Raw genomic sequence first — 27,894 nt, forward strand, 5'->3', positions numbered from 1 at the left:
TTAACGTTGAACTCTCTTGCCACTGCTCTATTTCCAGGGGTTGACATATTACCGTAATAACCACACACAAGACGCATCAGATTTTAAGGTGCGCTGTGAGCTTTTAAGAAAATGGAAGGCTTTCAGGTACGCCTTTTAGTGCGGAAAATATGGTATGTGCACAAACACACAAAAAAGTGAGTGTGTGTATATATTTTGTCCATATATATATATATATCTATATATATATATACTGTATATACAGTATGTGTATGTGTAACTCACTTTTTTTTAAAAGAGCACATGTAGGAAAATAGAATACAAAATGTAATGCAAGAAATAGACTACACTGGCGAATATAGTGATTTTTTTTGTGTGGGTTTGAAATATTTTGAGCCTTTTATGTCTTTTTTTGTTCTTTTATTTATATATATTTTTTTAATAAGGCCTAACATAATGGACCTTTTTTTTCCACAAAGATGTTGCCTGAAGTGGCCAACAGAAGCGCCTCGTCCGTCAACAGTGACTGTCGTTTGTAACCTTCACGTAGGTTAGGAAAAAGATTGCTCTTACAAATGTGAGTACTGTGAAGAAAACAAAACAACCAAAAAAACGATGGGAGTTGGCCATCTTGAGGGGATGTTCAACACAGAGCTGCTGCAGAGGAATTCCGATTTTGACATTTTGGTGGTTTGACATTAAGAAAAGAAAAAAAAAATGTGAGGCGCAAGTCTCCGGTGGCGCCTTGCGGTCCCGAAGGAACCTTTTGAAACACTCGGGAGGAAGCACCCTCCTCCTGCATGCTCTGCTACATCGCTTCGCTACTGAGCAAATAGAGTCGCGAAAAGGCCATAGTAGTCCATCCACACCATAGGGTGTTATAGTGTAGTGGTCAGTAGTGTGGAATAGTGGTGAGGCAAAACAAAAAAGAAAAAGAAGGGGGCGTGGGGACAATAAATAATCAAATTGCTCATTTTCTCTGCGGCAGTTCTTTTTGAACGTACTTTTTTTTTTTAACATGCTACTGTTATTTAGAACACAGCTTTAGCTACTATGACGAATAGGCAGTATACAAAAGAAACAATATTTCATGGAAACTTGCGGTGCCGGTGCACCGCATTTTCCGTTGTTTCATTATTAGAACCGGGCCAACTGGTTCTCCTTCCCCAATCTGGTGGTAGGACAAAAATGTTTCCTGATTCTGGCGTGGGAAAACTATTGATCTTTTCCTCACCCACAAGTATCTTGACTATTGCTTGTATTGTGTGGCAGGCTAATGAGGTCCTAGTTGTGTACATACTGCGGAATAACCTGCGGAGGTGGTTTGCATACATGAAGGCCTTTGTCTGTGTGTTATTGCCATGTGGAAATGACACGGAGCTTTTTTGTTGCGTTATTGTCTGACGCGCGCACACACACATACACGCACATACACACTGACTCCCAAATCCTGATGAACAAGTTAAAGCTATCCATCTCACCACAGAAGTCCCCCACTGCTGTGAGCCTGCAGTGACGCGGGCTAAAGGGCCGGTTGGTTGAGTGGGTGCTTGCTTGACTTGTTGTTGATCTTTGTTATTTTTTTGGGATTGGTTGCTTGGTCAGTTGGTTGGCTGTTTGTACTCATTGATTGGCTGGCTGGCTGGCTGGCTGCTATGTAGGTTGGTTGGTTGGTAAATTATTTGGACTTTTGGTTGTTTGGGACATGACAGGTGAGGGTGAAGTAGGGTCAGGGAGGGAGAGCTGCGTGGCGTTCATCGGGTACCGCCTTTGTGGACTGCTCTGATGTGGGTCGTAGTGGTGGTCTGGAGGTGAGGGCGGGTCGAAGAAGCTGTATCGTCTGGTCACAGGAGTCTAACAGTGGTGTGGCTGCAGTCTGTGGGAATGTGGTGCCGTGTAGCTGGTGTCGCTGGAGCTGCTCTGGAGGCTGTAGTGGTCCTCCTCTTCCTCGGGGTCACTGAGGCTCCCCACGCTGTCGACCTCGACAGGGGTGAACTCCATACCCTCAATGTCCACCTCTGCACACACACACACACACAAAACAAAGAACGCAAACTCATATACCAATACACCATCACAATCCCAATAGGTTGGCCACGTAAAGTGAGGATTTGCCAAGGTGGGACTGAATGCTTTCTTAAATATGTTTCCACCTGCAAAAGACCAATGAGGAAATCCACCACAGGAATGGGCTTGAACCAGAAATTCCGATTTTTATTCCCACACAAATGTTTTAGGCGGATTGCAAAGTGGTTTTGGCATCACCTGAGGACAGGTTTGAGCTTAATTATCATATGGTTTTCCATTAAGATCACAGTGAGGTCCACGGGACAGAGACTCAGCAGAGGAATGCAACTAAGTTGTTGAAACAAACAACATGGGGTCAGGGTTAGCGTTGGGTGTGGGTTAGGGTTGGAGTTGGGTTAGGTATGGGGTTGGGCTTAGGCTTGTGGTTAGGCTTTGGGTTCGTGGTTAATGTGAGGGTCGGGTTAGTGTTGGGTCTGAGTTAGGGTTAGGTCAGGGTTTAGGGTCAGGGTTAGGCCTAGGTTTTAGGGTTGGGGTTATGGGGGTTAGGGGTTAAGGTTAGGGGTAGGGGGTTAGGGGTTAGAGTTGGGGTTAGGGGTTCAGGGGTTAGGGTTAAGGTTAGGGCTTGGGGGTTAGGGTTTAGAGTTTAGGATTTAGGGTTAGTGTTTGGGGTTTGGGTTAGGTTAGAATTTAGATTTAGGTTTAGGGTTTTAGGTTAGGGTTCAGGGTTCGAGTTAGGGTGAGGGTTTAGGGTTGGGGTGTGATCATGTGTGTCAGGCCTCTCTAGATCATGACCGAGTGGAAGAGCACACGGAGCTGCGACTCAGACCACGGTTTTGCTGAATGTACAACCAAAACTGCTACAAAAAACTTTCTCTTCCAGCTTTATGTACAGTGTTGCCGAGTCATCTTTAATCTTCACACACAAAGTCGCTGTTCCTGGATTGCTCTACTGTACAGGTAATCTGGCAGAAGATCCACTGCTTATAGGAGTGCAGATGTTTTAGTCTTTGTAAATCGACCAATTATTTCGATTCTTTGTGTGTCTGTGTGTGTTACTGATTGTGTCGGCCTACGCACACAGGGTATGTGAATTGTTGTCTCATTGTGTGAGTGATGAGGCTTATTTTCCACCATCCTACATGCCAGTCAGCAAGTCCGTCGCTCAGACACCCCCGCTGTTTGAAGCAGAGCATTAATGTATCCTAGGTCAGCGTACCTTGCTCAGAGTCGGTGGAGATGGTGGAGCCCATGCTGTCAGTGCGAATGCGCTCCACAGAACCAGAGACCGAGAGTTGCTCGAGGCGGCGTTTGAGGTAGCGATGCTCTCTCTGCAGCTGCTCCTTCATGTTTAAAGCCTTCCTGTCCTGCTCTTCCAGCTTCTGCAAACATATACAGACAAAGGCCACTGATGTTGGATCCATGCAAATTGGCATCAGAAATGGAAGCAAAATTTCACTCAGGTACTCATCTCCTCATCTCATGCATGTGAAATTCAATGTAAGCTCCTAACGACACAAGGATACGACCGTACAAAAAAATTGTTGCCAGTTGAGTCATCCCACAAGTTGAACTTTCAGTTTAAGATGGTGACGGATAATATGAAAAATATTCAAGCGAGAAGAAGAAGAAGAAGAAGAAAAAAAAACTCGGCAGAAAAACCAAAACTGAAAGTCTAGCAAACCCGTTTTATTTGCACTCCAACTAGGCCAAGGTACAAAATGCTTAACAAGTGCATTTCAACATCTATGAAGGAAGTGGTCAGATTCTTCTTTTTTAGTGTTGGATTAACGAGAAGTTTCACACCAAAGAGGCTCTTCTCTGGTCAGACAACATGACACGAATCAGACTGTAATGTTTGCACAGAGACGGCATGCACAATAAACAGGAAACGAAGGGTTAAAACGGAATTTTCCACCGACCACATGGCACTTCTTCGGCTGCTCATAAACAGAACAAACATTGTTACTTCAGCTTTGCTTTGAAGGAGACATCTGAAAATTCTCACCTCCCTCCCCACCAAAAAAAAAAAAGGTTATTTGGAACTCCTCCGTTTGAAGTCTTACTACCTAGACCAAAGCTCCAGCTAAAGAAAAACAAGCTCAAAGCAACATGCTTCACCCTGGGCATGTTGTTCTTGTTTACGTTTCTTGTGAAAGTGTGTCATAAAGTTAGTCCTTCATATCATCAACCCGTAAGACATTTTCTGCAAAAACAACACTGTGGATCCCCAGAAGAACCGACAAAATCAGATCGAAATAAGGGATCGAGCAAACAAACTAAAAAGATCATCTTCTGCATCTCGTTTGAGAAGCCTTCCTTGAATACCTTGATGTGCATCTTTGCCCTTTTCAGCAAGCTCAGTGTGGTGTGTCTGGTGCTGTCTGGACCCAAAGGCACCAACTTCTTCAACTGCTCCAAGTACAGCCGGAGTTTGGCACGCCTGAAAGCACACAAGTGGAGTGTGAGAGGGCGACTATCCAAAAGCAGTAAATTGTGAGACGTCGTGACCTTGAAGGGCTTTTGCAAATACTTCTGTTCCAAGATTCACCGTTCTTGTCTTGGGAGAGAATTAAAAAAAAAAAAAAACATCCACGGAGAAAGAGAGACTCGTTACTACACGATCAGGAATGATTCCCTGCGGATTTGGATACTTGTCATTAAAATGCATGGACCTCACCTGCACTTCCCGACCTGTATTAAGTGTGATTTTGCGCCTGTACAATGGCACCTCTACTCACGAAATTAATTGGTTCCGGAAGAAATTTCTTAACTAGAAAATTGTGTAAGTCGAGACGCGTTTTCCATATAAATGCCCTAATCCGTTCCAAGCTCCCACCCCCTCCCATCCCTCCCAAATTAAGACATAAATGTTTTCTAAAGCATAGAAATGCATCAAAAATGGAACAAATACACGTTACAATTAGATTAGTGCACAATAAATGAGTGTTGTGCATAATGTTAAAAAAAAAAGAATAAAGAATAAAAATGTTGGTCATTGAACTTTTAACTGCGTCCTCATCGTTTCGTTTTTATTTTTGCCCTCTTTAGTTCATGTTATCGCTCAGAAGTGGGGGGTTTTCCTGGCGTTTTGTAAAGAACTGATCCCAGGATGTTTGCTTTTGTCGGCTTTTAACAGTCCTTTCGAAAATGTCTAAGGCAAACATCAGCATCGTCAGCGATCGCCGGACTGGTGAACACTTTTTCTGGGTGATTAACGCCACATGGCATGAGGGGCGAATGACGAGGACGCTGCATAGACACATATCTATTTATCTACACGCATACACATACGGTAGAGGTCCCTCTTAGCCAATGGGATGCCAGGAAGATGATCGGTAATAGCCAATGGCAGAGCAGCTATAAGTATGTTGCGTTCAGGAAACTCTGAGCTGCAGTGAGCAGCCAATACTGTATTTTTTTTCCTTTGGTCTCTTGAAATTTCTTTCGCAAGAAGAGGCAATATTTTCCTGTTGAGGCGTTTCGTAACTTGAAAATTTCGTATGAAGAGACGTTCATAAGTAGAGCCAGCACTGTATCAGACGTTCTTTGGTCAGAATCCGTTGATGGGTTTGTAAACCTGATCCATTTCTTCCTGTGATTTATTTTGTACTGTACATTTACCAAAATGTGTCACGACAAACTAAAGGGCAGCTCTCTCTCTCTTCTCTTATTTGGTCAGCAGCAAATGCAAGGTCGAACGTTCGTCTGTTTGCACGTACCTTTGTGAATTCACTATTCGGCATCATTCGGTTGTTTACGTTCATTTGTGTTTGGAGTTTTTTTGGAGTGTTTGGAGTGTTTTCTCGGCACAATCGTAGGGAACAATAATTAGAATTCCATCATCGGCTTCATATTTGGCACAAAAAAAAAAACAGACCAAGCCAAGGGGGGAAGCAAACTCCATTTCAACAAACTAAGCCATAAGTGGGAAACCACGCCAAGGGTTCAGGGGCCGCCTTGTTGAACAGCTAAAGGATCTGTCGTAGGCTCCTGGAGCGTCGGCATAGAGAAACTTGGAGCAAATGTTATTGTGGACTAAAATGACAGGCATGGGAAGTTCCCCCTCGTACGAGCTGAACTGGAGAGACAAACTGCGGCCTCAAAAAGCCTTGCGTTGCAGCCAAGTCTCCCCGTTGCCAAGCTAATGTCCCTAAACCTGTAAGTCAACATCTCTGTACATGCACATGTGCAGGTCTAATTCCACGATGGTGACAAAATAAAGCATCGCCGCACAGATGGGCTTGTCTGTATTATCCAACGGGCTACTTTGATACTGAAAAAAGAAAAAAACAAAATCTCGGCGGATTAACTCTCTGTCTGTCCTTGGTCCGTTCTAATTTGTTCATGAGGGCCTTTCAATCCTCCATTAGTCAAGCTTGTCCATGAACCATTTCTTTGTTCTGCGTAAACCCCGCCCGGTCAGTCCCTCGTTCCTTTGGCTAACTCCTTTTGAATAGTAAACAAACCCCAACAATGGAAGGTCTCCACTGAACATTGCTGCGACCACAACAAACCTTATCATGGAGATGAAGCTCTCTCCGAAGGGCCACATTTGGACGAGCTCTCACTCCTGACACAAGCACAGCCCTTTTCCCTGTTTCGTCTTCAGGAAAGGCGTTGCCAGTGCGCTGTACACAAGACCTTCTTAGAAGCCTGTTTCATCTTAAGGTCAGCCAGGGACCACCAGCTAGTCTCGGCGACCTCCTACCCACATCTCAAGTCCACTCCAATTTTAAAAGGAAATGAAAACTTGCTCAATGTCCTTTAAACAGACTTGACCTCTCTATAGGTGCATTTGGCATTCCCTGGAAAGGGCGTGTGAAAGTTCTCTGGTTCTTTTATTTCCTCTTGTCCCAAGTGGCAGTCGCAATCCCCCCCCTATATCCACGGACCCCACCGCCTCACCCTTTGCTCCACTCTGCCAACACCAACACATCTTCGTCCCGTTGGAAAACAAGAGTCTTCAGAGGACAAGGGCGGGGACTCCACCTCCAACCTGCCCCAGTCACCAGCCACATGAAGCACTTGGACCTTGTCCAGGGGAAGCAGGCAGGAAAGAGCTGGGGGCTGCAGCAAGGGGGGGGGGGGGGGGGTATTGGTGTCTTTCTGGAAGGGAGCAGGCTCCAAGCGAGTGGATGACTTTCTCTCAGTTTGAAAAAAAAAGGGCTCTTTGAGCGCAGTGTGCTCAGCTGCACCAGGCAGCGGTCCATACACATCATCCAAAGGGTAACTTGAGCCAATGGGCAAGATTCTTGCACCCCACTTCCCCCGTCTGCCTCTCTTGTTCTGAAAAACAAAAACAAGGCGTTGCCTCGTACACTCGCCTGACTACGCGCTTCTGCCCCCTAGAAAATGAACATTTTTTGACGACTTACTCAATGAAACACCTCATCGGTAACCGCATAATTTAGCTGGCATGTAACAACTAGAAATGTGTATACAGATGCACTCTGCACCGCCATTACTTTTAGCCACAGATGGGCAAATGGCGGCTACATTTGCTTGATCCACGACAGGATGAACACTCTTTTAACAGAATGGGAGGGTCATTCTTCTCTTCTTCACGGAAACACCAGTTTTCATGCAAGTGTCGCCCCGAGCAGATTAATGTTGTGATTGTGGAGCTATGAATGGAGCTAGACATCATGTTGATCTTCTGTGAAGCTCCCGATTCAAGAGATAGAGTAAGCCAGAAAGCTTTGAATGATGCCGGCCACTGATTCGTTCGGAGGTACTCGAGTGGGATTCCTGTATGTGAAGCCAGTGACTGAAAAATGTTCAAGGTCAATTTTTTTTGAAAAACTGGACATCACTTGTCGCAGGCTGGCTTGTTTTGACATAATTAAGTGTTCATTCGCCACTTACACAGTGGCAACAACTAAGTAGCCCTATTTTCCTAAGTCGAGCGCTAAGTGCAGACTAATCCAGACGTCAGCATATAAGATTTTGAGCCAAAAGAGATGGGATGCTATTAGAATATTTTAAAAATGGTAATGATTGTAATTGGTCCAAAGAGATGATTTGTACAATGATTCAATGGAAAAGTTCAATACTGATGTCATGAATGAAATCCAGTGCTTTGCACCACAAATTTCAGCAGAGCAAAGAATCTGTCACCCAGCACCTCGATTAAAAACACCAAAATCCTGTTAGACCAACTGTGCTGCAAAAGAAACTAGCTTTTAGAAACTAGGTTTTTACATTAAAAATGTAGCCATTTTTTTGTGACCAAATTTGCAGATGCGCTGGGGGCGAGGCAGAAACGCCCACTATCAAATTAACAAACATGCTGAATTAGTCCATTGCCCCGACATGAAAATGATGAGGCGCCCGTTTTTACGTTGAGCGCAGACTACTTTCTGTTACCAAATTGTTGGATGATTCAGAGGCGACGCCACTACGTGTGCCGAAACGCCCAAATGGTCGCAACGCGGCTGGCTCCAAAGATGCTAGACCAGGGGTGGGCAAACTTTTTGGCTCGGGGGCCGCATTGACTTTTAAAATTTGACAGAAGTGCCAGGTCAGCACGAGCTATGGTACATTAAAAAAAACTGCATTTGTTGACAGTCCATATCAAACATCAAAAGAACAAAAGCATGAAAGTACTGTATTAATATACTTTTTTAAAATGACAACAGTGTTGTTGATGACCTATTTTAGCCTGTGCCTTGCTGCAGATGGGTTGTGATCAGACCAGTAGAAGTAGAGCGATACAGAGGTCCTAGGTGGTCGAAAAGATCACCCCCCCCCCCCCGTGTTCTGCAACTTCAAGTCAATGCGCCACCTGGCGGTGAAATGCCTGTCATTACAAGTCCAATTGAAATGAATGCAATACTTCACATCAAACTTCAATTGTGGACCAACCTTCGGCGGGCCGGATTAAAAAGACCAATGGTCTGGATTTGGCCCGTGTGCCGTAGTTTGCCCACCACTGTGCTAGACTTGACTTGCATTGCCACGAAAATTAAGTTACGCCCGTTTTTAGGCCGAGCGCATGAGAGCCAGTCTACCGAAAGAGGGCCCCTGGAGTTGAATGTTGTAATGGAAGATAAAAAAGTTGAATTGCTTTGATCACAAGTCTAATGTAACACAACATAATCAATAAATATAAAGCTTCTTCTAGATGGGGGAGGGGGGGGCATGGTGCGACAATAAACCACATTTACAGTGTCTGATGGGAGAACTAAAAAGACACCCTGACAAGACATTCGGCTTAGAATTTGTTTACCCTCCACGAAGAAGTGTAAAATAACGAGTCACAGTTAGCCCCACGATAGGCAGCAGTGGTTCTGTCTGGAAGGTGTTGGTTTGGGTGCCGGAAGAACATAGACTTGGTTAATAGCCCAAACGTCTGCTGTTGAGGTGTCCTTGTGACATCTCTGCACGATGGACCTTTTGGGGTTGCTGTTACAGTGTGCTTTTTATCCTGTGTGATTATAAAAGGAGTAAACATCAAAGTATGCCTCGGGGGGGGGGGGGGGGGGGCAGCCTCTTCTCAACAATCTCGGGCCCAATGCTGCTATGCAGCTTTAAATAATATCACACGATCTTCATCAGCAGATCTGGCCAAGTCGTCATGGTAATATGCTCCCTTTAAAAAAAAAAAAAAAAATAGGAGCGACTGCAAAATCTACCAACGGCAACAACAATCTGAATGTTCATTCTTAATGGAAAACGAACTTGAAAAAGAATTGAGTGATTCCGGTAAAAGGTTAAGCATTTTGCCTTTTTCAAATTTCTTTCCTGCACTTTTTCCTTCTGGAAAAACATTAAACCAGTTACAGTGGAAACCAACAATCAGTCTCCTGGAGTACCTTAGTGGTGTAGATTGTCTCTTAAGGCTCCAAGTGTAAGTCAAAAGATGTCTTCCTTTACATCCAAAGAGTTGTTTTGGGCTTCGCATTACACTCTTGTTTTACCATTGACATTCTGCATCCTGACTTCCAACAAGTCTGGGCAAGACCTTCCTCAAGCACTACGTGTTTTGTTTGCGGTGTTATTGTGACTGTGTCAAAGAAAAGCTCGCCATGCATCAGACAGGGCCAGGTCAAAACTGGCGAAGGATCGCCGAAGCACATGCTTACCTTAATGAGGAGACGCACACTCGTATTTAGCACAGTTCATTTATAGGGGGATGTGACTCCGACTCCCTCCCACCCTGGCTCACTCACTTGTGTTATTCCCAAGTCAAGCCCTGGTCACGCTATGTTTATCAGATGGTCCAAAACAGCCAAGCAAAGTGTGGCACCACAAAGTTGTGCACATGAAGGAGAGCGGACAGATTGCAGCGTCTGGTATGTAGGGGTCTGAATCACATCACATTTTCCATATGTCTGGCTTCAACAGTGGATTCTTTTTGATTCGGAGGTCATAAATACTGTCGCCGTCAGAAATGGCGTTTACAAGAGTTAGCGAAAGATGTAATAGGATAAGAATTTCTTGGGGCTTTTGTTTGATGAAACATTTGAAAATGGTTCCCGGTCTGGGAGTTTTTAAAAAGGATAGCTTTAGAGTGTCCCTCTAAACCAGGGGTGTCGTCTCATTTGAGTCACGGGCCAATTTGGAGTTATGTCTTCCCTCAGAGGGCCGCTATGACAGTGAAACCACAAAATTATTACTTGTCCACAAAAAACTGATCACCACTAGTTCTGAAATCAGTCAAGTCAATTATAATAGTTTGTTCGATTATTGTTCAAGTGAGTGTAAACTGGGGAGCAAATTTATTGCAAAATCTCAACATTATGTATTACACATGACAATTCGGTACAGATTTTAGCAAGTTGACACACTTGATGATGATTTGCTTTCGCGGGCTACATAAAATGAGCTGGCGGGCCGGATCTGGCCGCCCGGGCCTTGAGTTTGACACCTGCGGTCTAACGCTAAACAACTGTTGCATAAGCGTGCATTGTTTCACCTGCAAAAGAAAAATCCAAGACGTTGGCTTAAGTCTGCAATTCAATTTGACGTGGAGTCACGTCTGCAGGGAGGCAACCACCTGACTGCTCTCACGTGCGTAGTACCACGGGATGAGTTGTGTCTGATCTCTGGCCTTCCCTCACCGCCTTCCGCCATGAGAGGCTGAGTGCCAAAACAAAGCCAAAGCAGAGAGCGGAAAAGGAACTTGAATTTTTTTTGTTTTACTGAAACTGGAGCAAGCTATTTAAACTGCTGACTTGCGCTCCAAGGTTACGCAGGTCCGGCTCGGGCCGTTCTCACAAGATTCCCTTGGTCGACAAACAACAATGACTATTTTAAGTCAACGGCAAATGCTGTGTTTGTGTGAGCTGTCCCAGAGATGTCACGTGAACATGGCTGGTCTGACACTATCCTGGAGACAACAGCTCTTTCTAGCAGGGACTTATGAGTGCACAAAGGGGGGGCAGGTTATGAGAAGGCCAGCCAGTGCAAACAACAAACCCTCAACCCTCACTCGCTCGTTCGCTGCGCCGCTAATGAGGCTGCTGCGGCCCAGCAAATTCCTCAGGCCGTATGCAGAGGAATGAGTGGCTTGATTGGCACACAGCCAATCCGGCTAAATGAAGGTCAACAGTCATCGGGAGCCCACCACCCCCACCCCACCCGCTCCCCTTTTCCAGTGTTTCCTCAAACCGCTCGCTCTTGCAAAAAATTCTAGGTCTCTGGTGTTCGAGGCCACAAAATAACATTTTAGGATGAGGATCATCTTGGCAGCTGTAAAAGCACCTGAACTTTACACCATCATGGCACGAGATGCCAGTTGGGCTCAGCTAATAATGTTATGCTTGGCCACCTTTACTTGATTAAGATAGCAGCGTGACAAGGTCAGCCCCTCCAAAGGATTCAACAAAGACAAACATAGAATCTGTTGAAGAAAAGGCATGGTGTCGTGTCATAGTTCTGCATCAGGCAATCAGCGAACTGCATGTCCGTCCCATCGATAACATGAAGTCAGTATCAAATCACAGCATGACAAAAATCCATGGATAGGCTGACCACCGAGGTGAACATTTCCAGAGTTTTGACAAATCATCCATCCATTCATTTTCTGATCGGCTTATCTTCACGAGGGTGGCGGGCGTGCTGCCTACGGGCAGCTGCTATCCCAGCTGCCTTCGGGCAGTAGGCAGGGCGCACCCTGAACCGGTTGCCAGCCAATCGCAGGGTACACACAGACGAACAACGATGCCGGCTCACACTCACACCTCGGGACAAGTCACAGTGTTCCATTAATCTGGTGAAAACATCCCTCGTGATATGCTGCCACCTATTGGTCTGGAGGGGGAAAGACAGAGTGTAATTACACCGACAATGGAAAACGAATATGTAAAGAAGTCGGAAGAGAACGGAGGTATTCGATCATAAACATCTGCAAATGCAGTTGTGAAGTCCTAATGACGGTAAATATTTGATTAGGCCATAAATATACAACAAGCAAATGAAAAACAGAAGGTATGGCGGTAACTTCCTGTGCTGCGCGGCAACCTATTCTTACGCCAGTCGGTAGTCTTCATTAAACTGCGGCGTAATTCAAAGCCGGACTTCCTCATTTGATGAGGCAAAATTTGCTGATGTCTTACTTAAGATGAACCGTGGGAAAGAAAATATAAAGCACGGTACTTTGTCCTTGAGGCTTTCTTCCAATCATGTTATCCTACTGCGGTACGAAAATGTTGTTTTTGGCTTTCAAACAGAAACTGCTCCCCCTCCCGCACCCCACCCCCGCACTCAGCCTCCTCTAGCCTATTTAGCAGTCAAAGTGAATCACCTCGCGTGAGCGTGAATCACCACGGTGCGACTGGTGTAACTTAGGCGAGCCTATAGCTGTGGTGGTTCCACATCTGGCCGGGCCGGCAGGTCTCCGGTGTGCACGCGGCACATTCGTGCGGAGGAGGGCTCGGAGCTGGTGAAGGAAGTAAGTAGCCAATAGCCATCCAAACACGTATACAGTGGGCCTTTCAGCAACTCCTCATCAGTCTCCCTGTGGCCCTGTCCTCAACGTGTTTACATTTAACTCACATCACATGTGCTGCCTGTGAAAACAAGCGTGGACGTGAGAGTGGCCATGTATCCCACATGCACGCGAGAGGTGCAGCGTGAGAGGCCTCTCTCGCCTTGATATGAAATGTCAGTCACACAGGGACAAGACGTGCTTGTTTTGTGTCATCTGTGAACACCCCCCCCCCCCCGACCATCTCTCAGACCAGCGACAACTGCAAGACGAGACAGACGTGTACGCGTCCCCCATAAACACCATCTCTTGACGACGACAACGTGACGCCGACGTTCTCACATGACTGTGCGCTGACACGCAAGCGGCGTTTACTTCACTCAGCACTCGAAACTCGGCGATTGAACAACAGGAAAGCGAAGCGTGCCTGTGTTTCAAAAGGAGTATTTCCATTGCCGCATGCTTGGAAATGCCATGTGAGCGCAGGTCATTTGACTTTTTTTTTTCCTCCTTGAACATACAATCCCTGTGTGAACACGGATCATGACAAAATCCCTTCCTCAGCGCAGGCTGCTTACACCGGTCTTAAGAGGAAAGCAGATGTCAAATAGAAGCTAAAGAGGAGCGCACGCAAAGGAGAGGTGGACGCTAAAGAAAGGCTTCCCTGTGTGTCTCACAATCATTTCAGCACAATGTCAAATGACAGACTTGGACGGTAATTGCCTTCCGCTGTGAGCTCGCAGGAGGTACATGTTGCACATGTCGGGACGGACTAGCACGGACAAGTTCCGAGAGCTCAATAAACACATTCCCCTGACATGGACGCGCTCGGCTTTTTCGAATGTAGCCCTGTCAATGATTAGCACACAGGAATCCTGTGGCATGACAGAAGAGCTCAGCATCGATGTTTACCGTAACGCAGGATTAGGAACAGTGGTGTGGGCACCACCCAACTGAGCGGAGGAACATACAGTACATACATACATACAGGAGTATATACAGCCACTGAAGTTGTATGAGTAACCTTTTTTTTTTAAAAAAAAAAATAATAGCCTTTTGAAAATAGCCAAACATTTTGAGCCCATTATGAAACCTCAGTTCAGCGAGCATCAGGGGTGTGCACCTCTCTAGTAAAAGATGATTCGATACGTAACTTTGATACATGTACATGACATTTAAAGAACGCATCGGGTCCATTCAGCAGGTGAAGAGTCTGGGTGTCATCCTTGACAGTTCACTATCATTTCACTCCCACATCAATAACATTACCCGGTCCGCTCATTTCCACCTTCGCAATATAAACCGCCTCCGTCCCTCACTCACTCCGCACACCACCGCTATCCTCGTTCACAGTCTCGTCACTTCCCGTATTGACTACTGCAACTCACTCCTCTTCGGTGTCCATCAAAAATTCCTCCATAAACTTCAACTTGTTCAGAATTCAGCAGCCCGGATCATCACGAGAAGCCCCTCCTTCCATCATATCACCCCCATCCTCCGTCAGCTCCACTGGCTTCCTGTCAAACTTAGAGTCAACTTCAAAATACTTCTCTATACATTCAAAGCCATCCATAACCTTGCGCCCCCCTAGCTGTCAGATCTTCTTCAAATCTCCATTCCCTCTCGCTCACTCAGGTCCTCATCCTCCCTCCACCTTTTTCTACCCTCTGCCCGTCTCAGTACAATGGGGTGCAGAGCCTTCAGTCGCTCTGACCCCAAACTCTGGAACTCACTTCCTCCCAACATTCGTAATATTGACTCTCTTTCCTTATTCAAAACCCAGCTCAAAACCCACCTATTCAGACTTGCCTACCCGCCTTAAATGTTTATTTCTTTATTTATTATTTTATCTGTGTTTTACTATTGGTCTTGGCTGTACAGTGTCCATGAGTGTTGTGAAAGGCGCTTACAAATGTGATGTATTATTATTATTATTATTATTGCAATTAGATTGGATTTGGGACGGCTCAGTTTGAGACGGTAGAATGTGATGAGTTTCCTGTTATCTCACAGATGATTCAATTCAGATCGTGGTACATTTCAAAGTGAACCAATTCGATTCGGAATCAATTTGATGCGCTCGTATCTTTTAAGTCAAGACCGATTTTGCGATTCAATTAGTTTTTTTGTCACACTCGTATGCATTAAAAACTTTGGCCTTATTTGATGGCATTTTGGTTTTGCTTTGCCTTAAGTATTACAATAAAAATGGAACAACATTCTTTTCGAGTCCTCTACTAGAGACTTGATCCTCACTAGGGTCGCGGGAGGTGCTGGAGCCTATCCCAGCCGTCTCCGGGCAGTAGGCGGGGGACACCCTGAATCAGTTGCCAGCCAATCGAAGGGCACACAGAGACGAACAACCATCCATACCCACATTCACACCTAGGGAGAATTTAAAGCGTCCAATTAGCCTGTCATGCATGTTTTTGGAATGTGGGAGGAAACCCGAGCACCCAGAGAAAACCCACGCAGGCCCGGGGAGAACATGCAAACTCCACACAGGGAGGCCGCAGCTGGAATCGAACCCGGTACCTCTGCACTGTGAAGCCGACATGCTAACCACTGGACTACCGGGCCGCCTTTGCAAAACACAAGAGCTGCAAAGAAGTAATCCGGAAGAGATTGCGTTCCACCTCACAAGGTTCACATTTCTTGTTGTGATTTTTTTTCACCTTGCTGAACAACAGAAAACATTCTGCAATTGTCAGCCTTTGTGACTTGCATGCAAAGCAGCCAGCTTGCTTTCCTCCCTGTTGTTAACCTCATGTGTTCTTTCATTGTTTTCCTGCCACTCCAACACACTCCTATGCAAAGCGTGCGCCTAATTAAAGTGCAAACCTCACTTTTACCCCCTTTTTTACAAGCATCAGCTGTTTGGCGAACGTTTTGCTACCCGCACAGCAACATGACGTTTGCCGCCATGGAGCACCAGGAGCGGATTGCTGATTTTTTATTTATTTATTTTTTTTTACACTTTGGCCTTGTGCCAGACTGTCCTCCAGGCTTTGACCTGACAAAACCAATGAAAAAAGTCTTCAAAAGATTTTTGGATGATGAAATTCCCAGTAGCATGGATAAGTGCATCGTGCATCTAAGACTTAACTTTGCACGTATAAGCAAGATGACAAAAAGAGTTTACAGAAGCGATATTAAAGCCAGACACAATGCAGTGCTAACAGGCTAGCGCTAGCTGCTACCTGCTACTGTACATGCATTGTCACTTGTATCAAACAGCTTTTTTGGTTTTATAATTGACTATTCATATTGTGCAACTTTTGATGCAGCAAATTACAGCATGACTCATAACATCACCTTTATGATTCCTAGATCAAGTTGAGTCTCAGTGTTACGCTCTACCAATAGCAGGACTTGTGGTTAGCATTTCTGGCTTGCAGCTCTGTTGTTCGGGGGTTCAAGTCTCAGCTCCATCCTTGTGTTTTTCAGTTCTCTTTGGGTACGCTGGCTTCCTCCCACGTTCAGAATACAGGCGTGTTATGCTAGCTTCCTCAAGGACTTTCTATTGCCCATCAATGTGAAGGTGAGGGTGAAAGGCACTTGGCTGTAGCTCACATGCAACCCTAATCAGGACAAGTGCTTTGGAAAATAGATGATGGATCAGTACATTCCTCATTTCATAGGTGGCGAAGTGAGCAAATTGGAAGTGGGCCAGTCTCCTGCAGCAGATTGGATTTGGCCTCATAGAGTCCATCTGTTTTAAGATTTAAAAACAAAAACAGGAAACACACATTGAATGCGTCACTATTCATTCCATGCATTTTAGCCCTCTGTGACAGTATACTTGGATATAAAAATCAACCTAAAGACAGCCATCTTAGCCTCTGGGAACGCAACCATCACGTACGCAATGTTTCTCAAAGGCATGTTTTGTTTTGTTTTTTATTGCCCCCCCCCCCCCAAACAAGTGCGTGCAGCTGCATTTCCTTGTTGTGTGCACAGCTGCATAAAATTTGAAGCAGGATTCTCCCACTGTTTAACCGTTCTTCGTCGAGCTGTCACTCACAGTGACTTTGATTGTCCATAAATCTGTGAATCATATCCTTGATGAATTGTTTGCCGTGTAGAAAGGAGACGGCGCATATGTTCCTTTTCTCTTCCCGGGTTATGTTTTACAATGTCCACAAATCATTTGCCAAGTGGGAGACTTTACATTTCAACCGACGAAAAGTAGAGCAGACTATTTATGAAGCTGTTTTTCAGTGCAACGCGATGCATCGTAAGATTGGGGATCTTTTGCGCATAGCACATGATTTTGTCTGCGGGTCACTACACCCTCACGAGGAATGTATGTGACAGTGTGGCATTTTGAGGAAGTTAAACACAAAGGCCAGATGCAGTAATGAGCCACATAAATGTTCTCCCCTACACCCCCCCCCCCCCGCCCAAAAAAAAAGAAAAAGAAAAAAAATGCCTGGAATATCACTGTGCTGCAATAACATCTCTTCATGACACAAATCCTGAAATGACCTCGACTGCATTCCCATAGCGGGATGCAATCTGCATTTAAACTGTCCGACCAGCCACCTTCCACATCAACAGTGGGTCACAAGAGAGGATTTATAACTTCACAAGAGCGACTGGCACAGATGAGTGTTGGCATAGAAGCCGGATAACAGCGATAAAGGCCCTCTGTGAGAGAAGGGAGGGTAGAAGGGTGTGCGGGATGGGCGGGGGGGGGGGGGTGCTCTCCCTCTCCTTACCGCCTCAGGTTTCTGCTGACTCAGTGACTTTTACGGGGTGAAAAAGTAGAGATGGAATGAGGAGAAGGTAACAGAAAAAGCAGATGTGGCCTGTAGAGATAGAAAAAGAGCACAAATGAAGGCGGTCGAGTAGCCATCACGCCATAACTCAAACACATACTTGCATTCATGAGGCCAGCTTCACTCAAGAGGAAAAGAGCCCCCCATCCCCTCTTCGCTCCCCTTCCCAAACATAAGTCATTTATCACAGCTGGGAGCGCAAGACACCGGGAGAGTAAATTTAATTAGAGGGAAGCTTAGAGCGTGGCCAAGTGCACTCAAAAGTAAATTTAAATTGAAAGCCCAACAGTTGCTGCACAGTTGCTGTGGCGGGATATACAGTGGTGCCCTCAATTTGTGCAATTCATAAACTGAGCAAAATACATGGGGGGCGGGGGGATGCCTTAAAACTCACACAAATACTTGGAGGTCAAACTGGCATCATGAGTGATGTCAAGTGATAAGTCAACATCCATTTTTCCATCCATCCATTTTCTGATCCGCTTTATCCTCACAAGGCTTGCGGGGGGTGCTGGACACCCTGAATCGGTTGCACACACAGACGAACAACCATCCACGCTCATACTCACACCTAGGGACAATTTAGAGCAGGGGTCCCCAAAACTTTTTCCTGTGAGGGCCACATAACTTTTCCCTTCTCTGATGGGGGGCCGGTGTTAGTTTGTAACATCAACGATCGTAGGGGAGCTTAAAAAATATATTCTTTCCCAGAAAGCCACACATAACCAAATAACCCTTTCCAGGTTCTTTACAGAAAAAAAGTCAGTAAACAAATAATAACACTATTAATGAAATAAATAATAACTAAATAACCCTCTCTGAGTTCTTCACAGAAAAACAGGAAATAAATAATAACTAAACAACTCTCTCTCTTTATAGCCCCTTGAAATCCACAAAAAAAGAGTTCTGCCATCTACGAGAACGCCACCCATCTTGTCTTGTTTATGTCTGCTACCGCCTTGTTCACGTGTTCTACTAATTGATCTGAGACACAACTAAAACACTGAAACATTCTATGTTGTGTAAATAACTTTGTGACCTTGATTTCAACCCTATTTGCGTTATGGGTCATTTTGCCCCAAAGACCTTTGTACTTTTTTTATACAGCTTCCATGGAAATGTGAATAAAAACAACATTTCAATTTTTCTGCAGTTGGGGAGAATCTAGGAAAAGTCATAAAATTTCAAGTTAAAAAAATTATCATTTAGGGTTTTTTTGGGCCATTTTTAACACAGTGACGGGTCATTTTGACCCGAGGACAACAGGAGGGTTAGAGGGACGGGTCAAATGTCCCCGCGGGCCGTAGTTTGGGGACCCCTGATTTAGAGGGTTCAATAAGCCTGCCATGCATGTTTTTGGAATATGGGAGGAAACCGGAGTACCCGTAGAAAACCCACGCAGGCCCGGGAAGAACGTGCAAACTCCACACAGGCAGGCCGCAGCTGGAATTACCTCTGCACTGTGAGGTCGACGCGCTAACCACTGGACCACTGGCCATTCAAAATGTGTTGAAATATTGAAAGACCACAACTCGCGCTTTTATATCACGGGTATGAAGTGACCTTCATGTTAATGGTACAGTAAATATCGCAAAATCACATTAACATCCTTGTAAAAATTAGAATGGAAGTATTTCTGAATATTTAGCTAAGCTAAATTGAGGAAAAAAAGTTAAAACAACAAGGAAAAACAAAGATTTGTGTCATTTTGAGAGCATTTATTGTACAGATCTCAAAACTCAAAATTAAAACTCAGCAGTCTAGCGTGCAAATTATTGCAAACACAAATAACCTTGCAGATAGAATAAATATATAATGTACTATGATTATGATTAGTATTATACTTTTGATTATATAAGCTTTTCATGGCTGATGTATGAGGTATCTTCCTGATTAACTTCTGGTTTGCTGTCGTATGTGTGCTTGCTAACTAAGTTGTGGTATTATTTTCTCTCTCGACACTTATTATTTTCTCTCCCAATTAACTGTTCATGCTTGACTAGTCTCCGCTGTAATGCGGCGACTTCTTTTCAACGTGTGCTGTACAACCAAGGCACTCATTAATATGTGACGTTTCGCCATAGTTTGGCGGTTAGCATGGCTTCTATGTCTTCTCCTGTGTGTCACATGAATAGCTACTCTGTCCTCCTTTCATGATAATGATATTTATCACAAGTTCATCTTATTTGTTGTCACAGAACGAAGATTCATGATTTAGAGGAAGAGAAGGCTCCGTACCCTGGAAGGACAGGCTTTAACTGCACTAGCTAGCCAGCCGGTGGCGCAGGTTTGCTTGTTCCTGAGCCATCGGGAAAGCAGGGAGGATCAGTGACTATTTGACGTGGACACGCCGTCTTTTTAAGCAGCTGGTTTAAAAAAAAAAAAAAAAAACAAGCGCTGGAGGAGGTGCTGCCAGCGAGTGTTGTTTTTTTGGGGGGGGGCAGACATGCGTGAAGCATGATGCGACACAAATAAAAAACATTGGTTTAAAGTACACGTTGAAAGACACGCTACACTTGAGTGGCGATTGTCATGTGAGATGTTAGCATACCACAGAAAAAAAATACCTGCATGTTTTCATTTTTCTTACAGTTTTTGAGGCGAGAAGAAATCCAACCAGTCCCAATGGAGTGTCCCAATGTCAAATTTAGAGTGCTTTATTGTTTTCACGTTTTATCTTACATTGGTGTAATAATTCATTTCAAATCACAAGATTACTCATTTAAATTCAAAGAGCGTTTAACGAGTGTTTACCATACAGTATCAATGTAACTGAGGTTAACTTTGTTACACGTTTATGCCTTTTATAGTTTGATAAGATAGGAGTAATATATGATGGTATGACATGAGAACAGCTTCAGGTCAACCAGTGTCCTGTCACAGATTAGGTTCAACCTTTAAAAGGCTCGACTGTATACCCAGAGGATAATGAAACTTGCTGGACAAACTTTGGACATCCCGCTTGTCATGTGCGCTGTGAGAAATGAAACCAAGAGCAAACATGGGCGGAGATAAAAATAAAGGCGTAAATCCGAGAGTCAATTGAGGGAAGCATGCACAAACAAAGCAGACCTTCAGCTGCACGCGAGTGGACTTACATTTCTAGTAAACAGGTGACATGTTGGATGTCACAAGAAAAAAAAAAAAAAGGAAGCATGCAGTGAGGACAAGTTGTCAGCCCAAGACAGAAATAGGAAGGAAGCCAACCAGTAGAGACAAGCCACATAGCATTTTGGTTTCACAGCAATATGTAAGTTCTTGCTCATGCAGGCCTGTTCAAAAAAAAAAAAACAGCAGCATAGTCAACGATGAGAGAGTCTAAAGCGAGAGCATTACAGCTGCACTCGGGCTGCACTAGATAAGCAGGTCGCATCAGGACACAGGGCCCTGTCGGACGCTGCTGGCACCCACCCAGATAACAGGACATAAATACAAGCAGCCCGCCTCTTAAACAGCAGACAGCTTGGTGAGAGCCAGCCAGTTTGCTATTAATAATGTCAAGAAAATATTTGCAGAAGCACCTTGGGGGTGGGGGGGTGTTGTTGGGACCACACTTCCGCGAGAATAAAATCTTCAAGGAGTGCTTTCAGTTGAATGATTGTTCTGTTAAAAATGTAGCCTAAATTTAAGATGAATGACAGGTTAAAACTGAAAGGACAGCTATTTTCCAGAATTGTATCATGGGAAAGCAAATTAAAATGTCACATGCTAATGGGCAAAACGGACAAAATCCCCCAACAATTCAAATTGAGCTTATCATCTTCCTTTGGAGGCTCACTTCCTGGATCCATCCATGCGGCCATCCGCCCATTCATTTTCTATACCGCGTGTCCTCATCTCGGGTCATGGTTAACCAGAACCTATCACAGCGTGGCTTTGGCTGAGAGGCAGAGTACGCCCTCGACTGGTCACAAGCCAACTGCAGGGCACATGAGGACCAACAAGCAATCACACTCACATTTACGCCTACAAACAAATTAAAGTATTTAATTAACCGAGCATTCATTTGGGCATTGAACCACTACTACGACAACTGCCTTGTGGCATGTCAAGTCGATCTCCAGTTGTCACCTTGCCAACCACGTGAACGTCGAGTACAAGGATACCTCAATGTGACCGAACAAAGGCGGTGAGTCAGGACTCAAATAGCAACGCCACCCTGGAGTGCATCCGAAGGCGTGCGGGTCAGGCGATTGAGGTTTTATTTGGAAACGATACCGGCCCGGCAGCAGATTAATCTCGGGTGGCCAAATACTTATGGAGCAGGTTGAACAGGAAAGCTGACGTCTTACAATGTGTTTATGAATCAACAACTGACTGATAACATCGACTGAGGCATTACGTTGATTTGTTTTATTATCTGCGAGACTCATCAAAGACTCTTTCTTCTTTGTTTGAGTCATTTTTGCTTCAAAGGTATATTTATTTACGTATATATGTACCTGTATATAAGATAAGATAAGATAAGATATCCTTTATCTTATCTTATATACAGGTACATATATACGTCAAGTCAAGTACAACTTTATTGTCAAATGTGATGAAATTTCCTCCCTCTTAAAAAGACAACAGACAACAAGCGGAGCCGCTGCGGGTGCCAAACTGAATAATGCAATAATCAGGTCAATAATGCTTCCGACGCAACACAGGCTTTTACAGCTGTCCTGTCAAATAATTGGGCTTGATTTCAATTTCTGCCTGCATGTTGGCCACTGTTGTCTGAGGTTACATCTACAGACAGTTGGATGAAGAGCGTTAGGAAGTATTTGGACAGGACTTCCTTTCCTAATGCTCTTGATGTGAAGAAAAATACAGAAGCAGAAGGAAATTTAAAATGAAACACATTTTTGGTCTTTTTTTTGGGGGGGGGGGGGGCAAAGGTCAGGCAAAAGCTATTTCATTTTTACTGAGTGTGTTGACTGGCAAGATACAGGCTTTTTTTGCAGGTGAGATCAATTACTATTTTTTTGATATGTTTCTTCGTTATTTAGCAAAATTACCCAAAAAGTACAACATAACCTTTTCACAAATTGAAAAAAAAACATTTTTGTTCACCTTGGCGATTCACCTACAGATTCCCAAGTGCCTCTGATTGGTCATTTCAGTTTGCTGCTATCGTGCCACTTGTTACTTTGGCATGTCCTTAATACTCTACGGACTTTGAACTTTGTTTTGGACTCCGGAGTGGGCATAAAAATAACATTTTAATAATACCGATGTGCATGTCGTCAGAGCGATAATGACGATAAGGAAAATGTTTCAAGGGGGTATTACTGGTATGCGTTGGCTTGCGTGTGGACGTCATACAGCTTTTGTCCATAACCACACCCGCGGTCGGACATGAGGTAACCCTTGTGTCTCAACATCTGCAGCGTAATCACACTTCTCCGTCTTGTCTCGAGGTGGAATATGCCCATGCATGTTCTCCTACGTTCAGCACGTCCACTCACAGACATGTGACTTACTAATCCTTCAACGTGCATGACTGTGCTTCACATACGCGTACAAACACTCGACCTCACACACCCATTGCTGCCTCGGCTCACATGCTGATAGTCACATCAGCTGTTTCCTAAATCCTCTTGACCAGGCTTTTTTTTTTCTTAAGAGTCAATGAAGGCAGCTCAGGGTTGACCTTGACACAAAAGGAAAAAAAGCAGCACTAATAGAGGCAATTTCATGACTTTATTTTTCTCTTCAATGGAGCAGCATTTCGATTTACACTCATTACAGGATTACCTTTATTTCCATACAAGGAAGTGAAACCAAGACATATCTTATCAGTATGACGGCCAACTCTTTGAGAACTTATGATCTGACTGTTTTTCTGCTTCACACAAAAAAATGGAATTGATTAAATCTCCTGCTCTTTGAAGAAAACGTCTGTGGCACCTGCAGCAATCTACTCTACTGGAGTGCGTGGAACTTGCAACTGTTGGCTGAAGAGACGCACGTACGCACGCACACCCGTGCACACAAACACACAACACAGTTGAACCTGAAATGCAGCCTTACCTGTGTTTCTCCAGCTCATTGTGTGACGATCTGAAAGAAAAGAGACAAAAGATGAAGATGAGTCTCAAAATACGAAGTGCATGTTTTGGCAGACTACACTCTGAACTGAAGTCAGTCAGTCACAGTGTGACTGTGAAAAAGACATTGATTGGGAATCGATTCTGCCCGAGCTCGGTAAATCACTATGTAGGGTCAATATGGAGCAATTCAGAGTCGCAGAAAATTTGGACTGATCACGCTTTATGTTTGGCCATTGCTGTTCCTGTTAAGCACTGTAGAGAAGATACCACCCGTCCACCTTTGACAACATAAAAGGCTTCTTTGAATATTTTGTTGACCATCCGATCCAAAGACTCTAAAAGTCATCACAAGTGAAGTGAGTTTGTAAAACTGAGCCTACTTTGCTTCCAATTGACTTTCTTATATAACAGAAATGCATCCACGTCCCACTCAATTTGTAATTGGACCCAATTCAAAACCACTCCCCACACTTTTGGAACAAAATGCAAGCTTGGTGAAGACAAGAATATCATAGCTCAGTCTGATGTGGCACGTGTCCAAAATAAAAAGTCATTTCAGGATACCCCCGCCTTGCCCGCACAAACAAATGGCATGCATGCTGATCGTACAGCAGTGTGGATAACAACACGCCCCTCAGACGTCTGGAGGCCTAGACGCTGTAGAATTCCACAGCGTGAGGGTTATTCCGAGGAGACCCCCCCCCCCCCGCGCCCCCAGTTATGATATGCAGACCCGAGAACAGCAAGGACACTGCGGGGCCTCTTGTTGATGCGGCTGTCATGGATACGGTGGCAATAAAAACAAAAACAGGGACAACAAAAGTGTGGAGTGGGAAGGGGGGGCGGGAGCAGGCACACAACAAGCCCTTTCACATTTTGCAAACGGTTTGAGGGCCCTTGTTCTGGCGAAGCAGCGGTTCCCACAGCTGTGTCGTCGTGCGAAAGGCATCTGTATGGCGACGCACCATGGATGCAAGTGACATGAAGAAAAAGTAGTGTGTTGAAAGGGGAAGTCGAGTGAAACACTTTTTTTCACAAAAACTTGTTCTGAGTGGCCCCACTCGTCTAAACACACGATTTGGATGAATAATATGTTTGTGGAATATGAATTAAGCAGCAAAATCAACCTATTTTCATCCATCTCCGGGGCGGCTATTTTGATACTTGCTGTAGACTGAAAATAACATCACAGTTGATCAGGGCTTGGGTATTGACCAATCACGCCTCTGACTACAGTGTTAAGGCTCGTGGATCCACATAAAACATATTATTGTAAAAAAAAATAATTATTGACTTCCTCTTTAAAGTCATTAGCAAGTCCCAATTGCTCACACATACCTTGAAAGGTACACAGATAGTGTGACATTTTATGTAAAAAAACGAATTGGGTGCAAATGGACAAGTGAACTGCTGTCATAAACCTAGATCAGTCAGCCCCCATTTTTTTTCATGTTAGGCATTTCTGGTTTTGATTCCACAACCAGTGCGACCGAGATGGAGGTATGATTTTGTCATCGTTGCATTATGGGGAACAATAGCCTCTTGCGCAGCGATCCCACACAATTGCAGCATCAGAGCCTTGATAGAAGATCTGGAATTGATCTGTGTTACACAGAACCCGACGAAGGTGGGATATTGCTTCAGCTTATTCATATTTCATTGATTAGAATGGCATCAAAAATTTAATTTTAGTTTTTCACATTGGCGAGGAACGAGTGGGCTGGTGTTTGCTCCCAAGTGCGTAGGTGGGTGTCTGTTTCAGCCACCACACCCACCTGCCACTTTGCCATGCATGCCCCTCACCCAGCTGCGCACATCATTGTGCTATGTTGTTTGACAGTCCCAGAGGAATGTGGAAGAGCATAGATTGTAAGACGAAGCTAGCGGGTTAAAGTGGACGAAACTACACTCCTCCGAGAGCAACAGTAGAGTTGTGTGCGTGCATGTTTTGACACAAGGTGATGAGAGAATGCTAAATGTCAATACTAAAAGCAAAGATACTATAAATAACAATAATAAATAAAAATACAAACAAAAAAGCATTGAGGTACACCACAGATGGGTCGCCGACCAATCACAGCACAACTATAGACAAACAACCATTCACTCTCACATTCTCATTGACAACTTAAGAGTATTCAGTGAACCTAACATGCATGTTATTAAAATGCACGTACAGTTGTTCTAATACGTGACACACCCCGACAGAATTTGAGAGATGTGCACCATTATTTAAAGATAACCCGAGTGGTCGGGCAAAACACAATAATCTTATCAAAAATGTGTCAATATTTCACAATTCTACAGAAGTATGTACATTTTGGAGCACATATGGATATGTGGGAATTTTGATGTGGGGTATTTTATGATCTATTTTAGAGGCAACAAGTGCACAATCAGCATCAAGGGAGGACGGGAGTCCCTACCGTTGGAACCCCCAATCGCCGAACTCGCAACCACCCCCAACCCCCGGAGGACTGTACAGTACTTGAATTTAGCCTGCACATACAGTAGAATCCCACGTGAAAGGAGAGGTGCGGAAATTAAAGGATTGCAGGTCCTCTCCATACGGGGGTAGGTGTGTGTGTATAGGTGTCTAAAAAGAAGGGGGCTGCAGAGAGCCTTTTAGCCCATTTAGAGTTGACAGTGTACGCGTGGCAGTGTTTATTAGAAACCAACACAGAGAGCCCAGCCCAGCCCCAGGCAGCAGAGAGATGGCAGTGTGCAGGAAAACAGCGACTCCTCCCCTCCTCCTCCCCCCGGCCTGCAGCAGTAACCCTCACACCGACATGCGAAGAAGAAGGACAAAAAGAAAAATACAGAAGAAGAGGAGCGCTCAGATGTACCTATTGTTCGGACTTTTTCTGCTTATTGTTGAGCTTTTTGTCTTCTTCCCGGAGTAGTCGCTACTGTACGGTAAAACCGAGGCATATCCGTGTTCTGCCTCTGTTGACACAAACAAATACAAGCGTGCATTTTTTTTTTTTGCAAAAGTGATGCAGAATAGAGTAAATACGTGAGCTGTCAATGAGTCGTGATATTGTTTTACTGAAACACAAACACACGCACACACAAATGCCCCGTCATTTTTGCATCTGTCATGATGTTACAAGCTGATGTCACTGTTGTTTACCCACTTCTCCAAAATAATAGAACTCTGGAACACATAATACCCGGAGTTTCTGAGAATAGAGGGGGAAATGCTTATATCTATCAAGTACATGTCCATTTAAAAAAAGCAACAACAACAAAACTACACAGTTGGCACCCATCGTTTGCTTCACACCCTATTGTCCATACACAGTGACATCATACTTGTACCACCACATGTCATCTCAAACTTCATTTTAGTGCCGAGCATTAGCCGCTACACAAGTCAGCACTTAGTCCGGGTTGCAGTTAAAACGTGAATAATTGCTGTCATCGCTTCAATTTGGCTTCAAATACCTCTGTCTCTTCTTTCCAAGTACTCTGCAGCCTCCAGCAGAATTAGAAGCGAGTTAAGTTCCATCTTGTTTTTGTCTCAAAACCAAATAGGAGACAGTAAATACACAAGTTTACATAAAGTGTTGGAATGGAAATGTTAACCCCACAAAAAAATGTTTCAGTCCGGTGTGTGTATGAGGGTATTAACAGTTCTGAGTCTTGGCGACTCCAAACTACAGTGGCAACAATCTACAGCACCTCACAAACTCGGTGAAGTGAATGATGTTATTCTTGTCCAATCGGGAAAGAGCTTAGGTGGGCTTTTTTGTCTCAATTTCAACCAGTGAGCGAGAGGAAAGTGTTAGCCTGGAATCTGATTGGCTCGACACCGTTTAAAGTAACCGGGAACAAACCCTAGCAACAGCCCGCCTTCTTCCACATGGTTGGTGTGACGGATATATAAGCAACACATGATTGGTTAGAAGCGCACACATGGGCGTTTCTCACAGCTGAATTGGCCACCGTTGTTTTGGTTACCAATCTTCTCAGGAGTTTGCGCTTGACTTTAGACCGGAAGTAAACCGCAAAGGCCGAAAAGTTACAAAAAATATAAATAAAAATCAATATTTTCCGTGTTTGTAGTAAGGTGGAGTGTTAGAGGGAATAGTTGATTCATTTCCAGCCCTTGTTATTTTGAATATTTTGTGTGAGGCCA

At 44.4% G+C, this 27,894-nt stretch overlaps 1 protein-coding gene and 1 long non-coding RNA gene across 2 annotated transcripts; one reads left to right on the plus strand and one right to left on the minus strand.

The window, feature by feature from the left end:
- Nucleotides 1–406: 406 nt before the first annotated feature.
- On the minus strand, nucleotides 407–27,451 carry mxd4 (MAX dimerization protein 4). Its single transcript, XM_052084739.1, has 6 exons — nucleotides 27,201–27,451; nucleotides 26,600–26,699; nucleotides 23,734–23,763; nucleotides 4,333–4,447; nucleotides 3,224–3,386; nucleotides 407–1,997 (listed from the first exon to the last, which is right to left on the minus strand). Exons 1-6 carry the CDS (start codon nucleotides 27,262–27,264, stop codon nucleotides 1,834–1,836), a joined length of 636 nt encoding a protein of 211 aa, XP_051940699.1. The 5' UTR covers nucleotides 27,265–27,451; the 3' UTR covers nucleotides 407–1,833.
- LOC127613637 (uncharacterized) lies at nucleotides 25,073–27,334 on the plus strand. The gene is made up of 2 exons (XR_007966257.1): nucleotides 25,073–25,380; nucleotides 26,133–27,334. It is a non-coding gene; the product is annotated as an uncharacterized LOC127613637 (long non-coding RNA).
- Nucleotides 27,452–27,894: the final 443 nt, after the last annotated feature.

The sequence above is a fragment of the Hippocampus zosterae genome, chromosome 13 (genome assembly GCF_025434085.1).
Source record: "Hippocampus zosterae strain Florida chromosome 13, ASM2543408v3, whole genome shotgun sequence".
Lineage (NCBI taxonomy): Eukaryota > Metazoa > Chordata > Actinopteri > Syngnathiformes > Syngnathidae > Hippocampus > Hippocampus zosterae.